Raw genomic sequence first — 10942 nt, forward strand, 5'->3', positions numbered from 1 at the left:
CTGGGTCCCAGAGGGAGGGCCACTGCAATGCAATCCCGTTCTGTCCCCGTGCAAGAGCGACACTGAGAGTCAATCCAGCCCTGAGAGTGACACCTCCTTACACTTCTCTCCCTAGCACCCAGCTTGCCTCGCCGCAGTCCCTGCCTTGGAGGGGGCCACTCTGGCGGGCCTGCGGTCACTAGGTGCCCCCCTTCCCCGCTGACTGCCCGCCCCCCGTTGGTTGCCCCCTCTCGCCACCAGGTGGCGCCCTGGCGGAGCCTGGCGCCCTGACGGTGGACGTGTTTGTTTTACGCTCTCAGGTCCGTATTTCGAGGAGCCCTTGCAGTGGAAGATCACGGAAGACTGCCAAGTGCTGCTGACCTGCAAGGCAAATCCCTGCCCCTGCCTCCAGCCCTGCCCCCTGGCCCAGTGCGGGGAGTGTGTGGCTCGTCCCCAAGCCTGGTGGCTGTCCTTGCCCTCTTCCCCGAATTCCTGTGCTTGGCTGACCCCAAGGAGCAGTAGCCCCAGGGAGACTACATTTAACTGGAAAACAAAACTATCCCCCCCCACCCCCACCCCGCAAGAGCCCACAGAGCCGAATTAGTGTGGTTTGGATCAGCTTTCAGCCAGATCTCCCTGCTGTTCTGGCAAGGGGTTCTGCGGGGCCTGGGCATCTGGGAGCAGCAAGTGAGGGGTCTATATATTGAGGGGGATTCCCTGGTGTTCATTAGTAGTCTTGCCAGACTCTGTGCTGTGTTGTGAGATAAGCATGGATCAGAAAACAAGTAGAGAAAGAGCTCTAGACCACACCTAAGAGGTAGAGTCTAGAGCACGGTTTTAACCGAGTCTGTCTGACTCCAAAGCTGGGGCTCCTTCTCAGCACCCGGCAGCCTCTTTAGTTGACTGGGGAAGGGCAGGAAGGGCAGGGGAGAGTGCCCTCCCAGAATCATATCCATTCAGCGAACTCAAAGTACCTACTATGCACCAGATACTCTGCATGGCACTGGACATACAAAGATGAAAAAGTGGGGTCTCCTTAGACGTCTAGGAGCCCAGGGGTCTGAGGCAGGATCCTTGGAAAACAGCATGCCTCCTGCTGTGATCCAGACACGTGCCAGAAATTGGTTAATCATGACTGGGGCACTCTGGGGTGCTTCAAGGAAGGCCTCATGGAGGAGGTGACACCTAACTTGCATCTGTAAGAGGCATAGGCACTTACAAGGAAAAATGGAGGAGGGAAGAGATCAAAAGGCAGAGGGAACACCGTTAGTGAAAATCCAGAATGCATAACCAGCGGAGGAGATACGGTGTGAGGAATAGCTGAGACCCAGGAAGGAATTAGCTAAGAGTGGGGGTGGGGATGGGGGAGAGTCAGGTTTGTGGGGGGAAAAAAAGATCTGATGAGTTGAGTTTTTACTTAGAAAGTGTGAGGGAGTCTCTTCATTCCCCACCTGCCTCAGGCGACCAACACCAAGAAGGAAACCCACTTCCAGTGGTTCTTCCAGAAGAGAGAGACACCGGCCGGTCAGTACGACCCAGAGACTGGAGTAGGAACTCTGTGCATCGAAGAGGTAAGCGCAGCTCCAGCTTCGGGTCTCAAACCCCCCAGGCAGCACCCAGAGCACTGGGCATGGAGTCCGGAGCAGGGCCAGGACCAGGGTGAAGCAAGTGAGGCACTCGCTTCTAGCACAAAATGTAAGGGGGCACTGAAAACTCAGTAATCAAGATAAATAACATTTCATGCAGTATTTTTTAATCAAAATTAATGCAAAAAAATAAAAGCCCATGGAGGGGGAAATAGCAAGATTTTAAATAAAGACAGAAACAGTAATACTGATTTTTTTTATTATTTTTTAAGATTTTTATTTATTTATTTGACAGAGAGAGACACAGTGAGAGAAGGAACACAAGCAGGGGGAGTGCGAGAGGGAGAAGCAGGCCTCCAGCCAAGCAGGGAGCCCGATGTGGGGCTCGATCCCAGGACCCTGGGATCATGACCTGAGCCGGAGGCAGATGCTTAACAACTGAGCCACCCAGGCGCCCCAGTAATACTGATTTTTCCTTTTGTTTGGATTCCATTTCTGGCCCTGCCACTGTGTGGCCTGGGGCTAGTCACTGTCCTTCTGTAACCTTGGTTTTCATCTGTAGCATGAACGGGTCAGAAGGGAGGCTATCTCTCAAAGGTTCTTTCCCGCCTCAGCCAACAGTCTGGGATTCGGGACAGGAAGGCTCTCTCTGTGTGGGGCAGGGCTGGGCAGAGCAAAGCAGGGCTGGAGCTCCCTGCTCCAGCCCACGACCCCCTCCTGGCCTCCAGACGAGGGTGGCCTGGTTACAATCGAAACACAAGGCTTGTTCTCAAACATTCAGTGCTTTTCTGCCCCGCTGCTGGTTTCTGTAGCCTCATGAGGCGCCCAGGAGGACTGGAGAAATGCCAGTTTGCTGACTAGGAAGGAAATAATGATTTTAGGGTCTTCCCCCAGATCCTGGCCAGGAGTTGGCCTTTGTCACCAGAGTGCAAGCTCCTCCTCACACAGAGCGTAGCATCAAGTAGGTGCTTACTAGCTACTGAGGCTTCTTACAACAGTCCGTCTAACTGGCACAGAATTTTCTGGCTTCTAAAGCGTTACCTCCCTTGATCCTCACAGCAACTACAGCACATAGCCGGGCAAGGATGATGCCACCATTTTACAGATGAGTAAATGGAGGCTCAGAGGGTTTACATACCAAGACACAAGGCTAGAGAGTGGACTTTGGAGCCTTCACTAGGGAGGGGGGGGACATAAGAGAGGACTATTGGGGTTCAGCCCTTCGATCCCCAGGTTACAAGCTGTCTCTGCCTTGGATTCTGCCTCAAAACACACTCTGTAGAGACGGCCAGGGTGGGAGGGCCCCTTGGAGGGGACAGGGAAGCAGAGAGTACTTCCCAGGGCCTGAAGGAGATGCTTCAAAAGCACAATCCAAGTTCTTGCATTGCTGAGTGTTAGTTCAGACTTCATTTGGGGTTGATGAGCATGTGCCAGAAAGGAGCCCCTTGTCCTGGGCCAAAGATAACACACTTCCTTCTGGAGAAGTGCAGAGGGGTCCCTGGGTCCCATCCGGGGACCTCCAGGGAGAATGAAAGCTCAGATGATTCTGCAAGGAGAGTTCCTCATGCTCTGCTTGGCGCAGCTGCCTGTGAATCCAAATGTGGGGTGTCTGCTTCTGCCCTCAACTCCCCCTCACCCCCACCCCTAGGCCCAGACAAGCCCTGAACTTGGAATCAAAGAGCTCTGGAGCTAGAAGGAGCCTTAGCAATCACCCATTCCAGATGGGTAAACTGAGGCCCAGAGAGGAGAAGAGTTTTGCCTGAGATCATGCAGAGAGTTAGGGACAGGTCTGGAGTCCAGGCTGATTTGCACTCCTTCCAGAACCCGTTCTGACACCGTCACCTCTCATTTTTCTTTCCAGCTGTCCAAAGAGGACCAGGGAATTTATAGAGCAACGGTTTCTGACAATCGAGGGGAGGATGACACCATACTGGACCTCACAGGTGAAGGTAGGGACTGGCGGCGTTAGAGATGGGCCAGGGGGACCCAGGGGGTCACACAGAATCAAAAGATGTGGCATGACCCGTGGGGTAAAATTTATGGGATCCCCATATCACTTGGGGGCAACAGAGAGGCTAAGTGACCTGCCCAGGGCGGCACAGCAGGTCAGTAGCAGGGGCCTGGTCTGTGACACCAACACCCATGCTCTCTTCAATATACCAGTGAGCCTAGGCTTCAAGACCCAAAGCCAGAGTTCACTCCTCCACCCTACACTGGGCCCCAGACTCCTTATCAGGCTGGTTGGCCCAGCCTCAAGAAAATTGTCAGGCTGGCCCATTTGCCCTCCATCCATGGTGCTCCCCTGCCCCATCAATCAGTGAGTGCCCCAGACCCCCTCACCCCAAGCCATGGGAGTCATCCTGCAGAGTTCCCTGTGCCCTGAGCTGTTCATGAGTTCCACCAGCCTTTTCCAGGGACATGCTCACCTCTGGCATGTCCCTGGGAGGGCCCTACATCAGCTGACCATTCTCTCTGTCTTCCTCTAGCCCTGGCTGCCATCTTCACTGAGCTGGGCAGGATTGGTGGTAAGCAAGCCCCCCCTCCCCACTTTGCTCAGCTCTGTCCTGATGCAAACAGCCTCCAGGGCACCTCCAACCATTTCCAACTTCAAAGATTGAGGGAGAAGTTCCTGACTCCTCGCAATGTCACGTTCCCCCCCACCACACCGCTAGAGCAGGGTGAGCTGGCTGGCCCCAAAATGTGCCGCCCAAAGGACCTTGGCCTTCTTTGCCTCCCCAGCCCTCTCTGCAACCCCACTGAAAATCCAGGGGACTGAGGAGGGGATCCGGATCTTCAGCAAGGTCAAGTACTTTGACATCCAGTACATGAAAACCACCTGGTTCCACAAGTAAGTTGGCCTTCCCCTGGAGCCCTAGCCAGGCTGGGGGGGTAGAGGGTGGGGGAGGACAGGCAGCATCCGCCCCAGAGCCCAGTCCCAAGGGGTTGGCAGAGAAAGATCTCCCACCAGTTGCACTGTCCACAGAGGGAGTCAGGGATAGGGAACAGCAATTAAAGGCACAGAAGGGAGGCTCCCCAAGGAAGGTCAGAACCCTGGTGATAAAACCATTTTTCCAGAATATCCGTGGCCACAGAAGGATCATTGTCTTAGAGCAGCATCTGGGAACTGGGGGAGGGAAGGAAAACCAGATGGTCAGGTAGGTCAAGGTTGCCCTTTTGGGTCTTTGCAGACCTAGCAAACTCAGGCAGCCAGGCTGAGGGAAGAGGTGCAGGCAGAGGGACCAGTGGGGCTGACAACTGACTGACTGCCAGGGCTTAAAGGCAGGATGGGTAGGTTACCCACAGAGACTGGCTGACAGCCAGGAGCTAAGTGACCACAGACAGTTTGAGAGCATTCTTTTCCCAGGACTGCTTATCATTTGCATGCCTCAGCCTCACAGAGCAGACATTACTGCACCTGCCCTATGGAGAAGGCTAGACTGACTTGGTCAAGTTTGTCAAATGTGTGAGAGCCCAAACCAAGGACTCCTTTCCCAGCTAGAGTTACTGAGCCCAAGGATCCAGTCCAGAGGTGTCACCTCTGTGACCCAACACTGAAGACATGGACCAGGTGTCTCCAGGAATGACGTTTAAGTAAAGAAAGGAAGGAGTTTCTATGGTTTTTAAGGGCTAGGAAAGGGTGATTATTTGAAGAAACACTAGAAGGGTTTGAGCTGAGGAGAGTGACAAGGTGAGGAAGTGACCCTGAGGGTGGAGGAGGTGGTGGGCCCTGACCTGGGAGCGCCATTTCCTTGGATCCCTAGCCTACAGGACGTGTCACAAGTACAGACTCAGCATTGGAACATAGCTGATGTGCCACAGATTTGCTGAACGAACGAACGAATGAATGAATGAATGATAGATGGATGGATGGCCAACCCAACCCTGGAAACAAAACGCCAGGAGAGGAGTTTGGGGTAGGGGGTGTCTGTAACCCCACAGCCAGCCAGCACGATGAGCTGAGCCAAATCAAATGCTTCTTTGTCCTCGTATCCAGAGAAAAGCGCCTGGAGAGTGGTGACCGCATAAGGGCTGGCACCACCCTGGATGAGATCTGGCTCCACATCCTGGACCCCAAAGACTCAGACAAGGGCAAATACACCCTGGAGGTAGCCGCGGGGAAGGAAACCCGGCAGCTCTCAACTGATCTCTCGGGACAAGGTGAGCTGGCCACAGAGAAACCTGTTTAGAAAATCCCATGGTCTTTGCGGGGGGAGGGGACTCCTATCTCCCCACCCAAAGCGGGCACTGCCCCGAGAGAACACAGGGTGGGGAGGACGGTGGAGGAAGAGTGGGCGCAAAGCCCTGTACCTGCACGTCACAGGGGCTGAGGGGCTGACGCTCCCCTTCCCTCCCCCTCTTTCCTTCCGGCAGCTTTTGATGATGCTTTGGCTGAGCACCAGAGACTGAAGTAAGTGCCCTTTGCCTTTCTTGTGTGAATCAGAGGCCCCTGGGGGTATGGCACGAGCTGGGTACAGGACCCCTTCCCGGGAGCCTTGGCCAGCTCCACCTTTCCCTCGTCACCCCCCTCACCCCTACCCAGGGCAGGCTCGATCTTTAACAAATGAAACTCAAGCCTTTTTCCCATTTCTGTTTTTCAGAGCCTTGGCCATCATTGAGAAGAGTAAGTTCCCTCGTATTTCTGTTGTTCTTGCGTCTGGGTTTGGGGCAGCTTCCCATGAGTTTATGCCTCCCAGCAGGGATCTGAAGTCCCGGTTCCCCCGTGGGCTCTGTGTGGCTGTGGGCGGCGGCAGCACAAAGGCAGATGGATGGATAAGGGGTCCAAGGATAGCGGAGATGGTGGGTGTGGACCGAGCAGGCTCACAGACAAGGTCAAGGGCAGCATCCAGGCCCTGAAAGGTCGGGACTGACAGGAATGAGGCTGGGCGGGCTCTCTCATGAGGCCTGGGGAAGGGACGACCTCCGGAGCCGAAGCCAGTCTGGCTGGTGGGGCACTGGGGCCTCAGCTGGTCCGGAACACAGGCCCAACCCCAGAGGGATGTGGTTTGGCTGCTGAGCAGCAGGGATGCCACCGCCAAGTCCACATACTTTAGCTTCATCACCTGTCCCCAGTCAGTTCCTCCTTCTCTGCTCTTGAGGGCAGGGGCGCCTCACTGTCCCCTCCAGGTACCACCCATTATAAGGATCACTTCAAGGCAATAACAGAAGCACAGTATGTCCCCCATCTTCTGTTTGGGAAGGCAAGGAAACATGTAACACACATTTAGAGATTTCCACCCAAAATGTTGAAAAGAGAGAAAAGAAAACATGACTTAAAAAGAACCCCAACTCTGTGGGACCTGATTCTGGGAAGCAATGGCAGGAATTCATTCATCACTGGAGTCTCTCTATTCCCTTCCAGATCGTGCCAAAGTGGTGAGGGGCCTGCCAGATGTAGCCACCATCATGGAAGATAAGGTAGCAAGCAACCCCAGCCTGTGGCGAGCAGTCCCCCCTCTGCACTCCCTCTGTACCCATCAGAGATCATGATACAGAGTAGCACCGTGGATTCAAGAGCCAAAGGAGCTGGCTCCATCAGAGCCTGGCCGAGTGGCCACAACTCGTTTGTTGCGTGTCGTATAAAGGAAACGCTGAGCCTGGTGTCAGGCCCCTGGGGGTGCTCACCCCACCTCTCGAGGTGGCCCTGGGCGTCACAGACTTCTGCCTATGAACTTCCATTTCCATTTCCATAGGAGTTCTACTAGATGATCCCTAAAAGCCCCTCCAGACCTGAAAGTATGCAAGCCTAGTGTTCTGGAAAATGATCATTCATGTTTGTATTGTGCTTACTTTGTGCCAAGCACTGTTCCATATATGTGTACATACTTTCATTTGTTTAACCATCAAGGCAACCACGGGAAATAGAGTATTATTACCACTCTTAGTCACTCTTTATAGCTGAGCAAACTGAGACCCAGAGAGGTCAAGAGACTTTCCTAGGGTCACACAGCTTGAAGGGACAGAGCTGAGATTCAGAGTCTGCATGTGCTCAGCTCCAGACAGTGTTTGATCATTACACTATAGTGCTCTGTGTTAGAGCTTGTTCACGAGTTTTCATACCCGATTCATAAACCTTCGTGTTAAAGCAATATAGTCTTATTTGCATGGTAAAATCATAATGGCAACAAAAAGCAATAAAGCAAAATTCAGGCCAATGTGGGGCAGATGATTGCTAGGGTAATGATGGTCTGAAATTCTAACTGGTAAGTATTTCTGTCGAAACTTGAGGATGGAGGATGTGGGATTAAAATAAAATGTCTCTCCCTTTAATGTTCTCCTTTTATGGGTTACAATAGAACACAGGTAATAAATTTATCACCAGGAACAACCTCTCTGGGGGAGTGAAGGTGAACGCCAAGTGTGATTATAAGGAGGCAAGACTGAGCATTCCCTTCCTGTCCTTTCCTACAGACCCTGTGCCTGACCTGTGTCATCTCGGGAGACCCCAGCCCTGAAATCTCTTGGCTGAAGAATGACCAGCCTGTCACCTTCCTTGACCGCTACCGCATGGAGGTGAGGGGTTCGGAGGTCACCATCACCATCGAAAGGGTCAACAGTGAGGACAGTGGGCGCTACGGCGTCTTCGTCAAGAATAAGTATGGCTCTGAGACGGGCCAGGTCACCATCAGCGTGTTTAAGCACGGGGAGGAGGCCAAGGTGCTAGAGAAGACGAGAGGGCATGCGGAGGCACCACCTGTGGTCTAGTCTGCATGGACCAGTGGGGTCAAGCAGTACGTCACAGCCTGGCACAGGCCATGGGGGCAGGCGGGGGGTGGGGGGAGGGGAAGGGGACAGGGTGGAACCGCGGATGGGGGGGAAGTGGGGATGAGAGTGGAGCGAGCACACCAAAGCACAGAAGCAAAGGCCTCGCTGGGGTCCTGAACGGTCTCGGGGTGGTGGGATCGGCAAGACTCCGCTCCCAGTCCAAACTCTGCGTGAGCCTCACCTTTCTCATCTGCTAAATGGCAATTCCTACTCCAAGGGATTGTTTCTGAAAAACCCTTTATCAACCATATTCCAGGGGTTCTCAACAAGAGGCACTTTGCCTTCCGGGGGGACATTTGGCCATGTCCAGACTTCTGGTTGTCACAATCAGAGGCGTCTTCTGGCATCTGGTAGGTAGAGGCCAAGGACGTTACTAAACCATAGCTCCCCACCACATAGAATTATCGGCCCCCAAAGGGCAGTGGTGCCGAGGTTGAGGCGCCCTGCCGTAAACGGTTGGATGGCCATATCCCTCGTTTAGGGGTCTGTATTTTCAGTTCCCTTCAGTTCAACAAACATTCATCCGAGCTCCAGCTGTGCCAGGCTGAGGAGATCACTGGAAGCTCAAAGATAAATGATATGCAGGCCCCACCCTCGAGGCTTCAGCCCAGAAGGAGAGACAGACCTGGATACAAAAGACTCCAGGCCAGGCAGATAAGGATGACAAAACGGATCCAAAGAAAGTGCCACTAGTGGTCAGAGGAGGGAGACAGATGTTCGTCCTAGTGGGGGAAGGTGGGCTTTAAAACACCTTCACGGACCTAGCGGAATTGGTGTTGGACCCTGAAAAACGAGTCCAATTTGGCAACGGTATTGGGAGGACATTTCCGGAGGTGGGGAGATGCTGCTTAGCTGGCCTTGGGTGCCAGGCTGGAGAGGACGACGACCTCAGGACCTCTCCCAGCTCGGGGCCTCTGCCTGGTGTGAGAGATACTGGTTGGCCCTGCCCAATGGACCTCAATCCAGAGCGGGGCATGTCTCAGCCCTCCTGTTTCCGTCTTTTTTTTTTTTTAAATAAGATTTGGAGGGAGTGGGGTTTATAAAATTATAGATGTTTGTTGTAATAATTTGGAAAACCGCGAAAACTGTAAAGGATAAAATAAAAATCATCAGTACTCCCACCACCAGGAGATAACCCCTGCCTCTGATTTCTGAAATGGCTCCCAAACTTGGGGATGAAATGAATCCCTCCTCCATTTGCCACCTATACACACAGGCAGACATGGTGGGTTAAGGTACACCCCCTGAGGCTCCCGCTCCAGGCTATCTGGCACAGCCAGACCTGGTATCAGCGAGGGGGTTGGGGGGAATGTGACTGTCTCTGGCTGGGAGCAAGCCTGAGAATTGTGTAGATCTTGGAGACACCCATACCTAGGGTTGAAGCCACACGCTCGCTGTGTGCTCTTGCGCAATTCTTTCCCTTTCTCTGGGCCCCGCTCCGTTTCCCGTCTATAAAACAAGAAGCCTGAAAGATCATTTCTGAGGGCCCTTCCAGCTGACCCTAAGAGTTTTATTACCTCTCTGAACCTCTGTTTTGCTTTGCTCTTCTCATACCTGGTGAAAAAGAAGGCTCTATCCTAGCCCCTGCTCCCACTCCTGTACTTGGGATCTCAGAGGAGACTTGGCTTCTTTCCTGAGTCACTGCAAAATGTCACACATTTCAAAGAGATCAGAAAGCATGGTATCCATGCCCTTCCTGCTTAGAATCATACCAGCCTCACATTTGCTCATGTATGTACTTCGTCTTAACGCAAGGCACTTTAGCATCTCCTCCACAAGATCATCCCCACATAGGGAGGAGGCAGGCGGAGATCACGATGGTCACAGGCATACACCTCAAAGGTTATGCAGCGTTCTCCTATCTCATTGCTCATCAGATCAAATGCAACAGCATCATTGGCTCCATTTCCCCAGATAGGGCAGCTGAGAGCCCAAATGGTAAGTGGCAGAGTCAGGACAAGAACAAGAATCCTTGGGTCCTGGTTCAGAGGATGCTTTGCTCCACCTGCCACCCCTGAGCAATGTCCAAACCACTGGTCTTCATCTTCTTCTCCCCTCCCCAGCCCTGTTCCCCATGGCCTCCACTCCTACCCTAGGCTGCTGGACCCCTGTGGTTCCTCCTTAGCTACAATTCCCACTCGCTCTTTATATTAATCTTGTAATGGTTCATCCTGGGAAACATCTCAGTCTAGCCTAATCCCTGGTACCCTGCGTGCGACTCAGAGAGTTGGAACTTTGCGTCTCTTACCTGGTGGAGCCCATCAGTGAACACAGGACTCGTCTGTGGGTCTCCCAACATGCTGGACTTACAGGGAGCTAGGCAGGGTTAGAGGAAGGATGGCCAGTGGTTTCCCCCTGTTATCCCACCCCCAGCCTCTCATCACCTACAGGTACCTGTTCTGCCACCTTCCAAGTACCAGCCTTGGGTGCAATCCTCGACCTAAAGCATTAAGACCTAAGAGTAAACAGGAAGAGCACAGGGAGCAAGAATCCTAATGGGAAATGACTGGCCGGTGTAACAATTAACCTCTACCCACTCGGCCTCAGCCACCATGCTCGTCAGATGCTTTCAATACCTTAAAATTTCCAAATCACTTCCAGCAACTTGGGTGACG

General features: G+C 53.2%; 1 protein-coding gene across 1 annotated transcript in view; it reads left to right on the top strand.

The window, feature by feature from the left end:
- The window catches only part of MYOM3 (myomesin 3), a 42374-nt gene extending 34065 nt beyond the window's left edge, over window positions 1-8309 (top strand). Inside the window, exons 27-36 of the mRNA XM_028113848.2 lie at window positions 300-367; window positions 1440-1550; window positions 3427-3514; window positions 4052-4090; window positions 4305-4413; window positions 5560-5723; window positions 5937-5973; window positions 6164-6186; window positions 6925-6980; window positions 7974-8309. Coding sequence (XP_027969649.1) covers window positions 300-367; window positions 1440-1550; window positions 3427-3514; window positions 4052-4090; window positions 4305-4413; window positions 5560-5723; window positions 5937-5973; window positions 6164-6186; window positions 6925-6980; window positions 7974-8267 — 989 coding nt within the window. The 3' untranslated portion in view covers window positions 8268-8309. The remainder of the gene's footprint in view (window positions 1-299; window positions 368-1439; window positions 1551-3426; window positions 3515-4051; window positions 4091-4304; window positions 4414-5559; window positions 5724-5936; window positions 5974-6163; window positions 6187-6924; window positions 6981-7973) is intronic.
- Window positions 8310-10942: the final 2633 nt, after the last annotated feature.

This window comes from Eumetopias jubatus, unplaced genomic scaffold (assembly GCF_037043125.1).
Source record: "Eumetopias jubatus isolate StellerSeaLion01/CBP00866 unplaced genomic scaffold, mEumJub1_p1.0 scaffold_4, whole genome shotgun sequence".
NCBI lineage: Eukaryota > Metazoa > Chordata > Mammalia > Carnivora > Otariidae > Eumetopias > Eumetopias jubatus.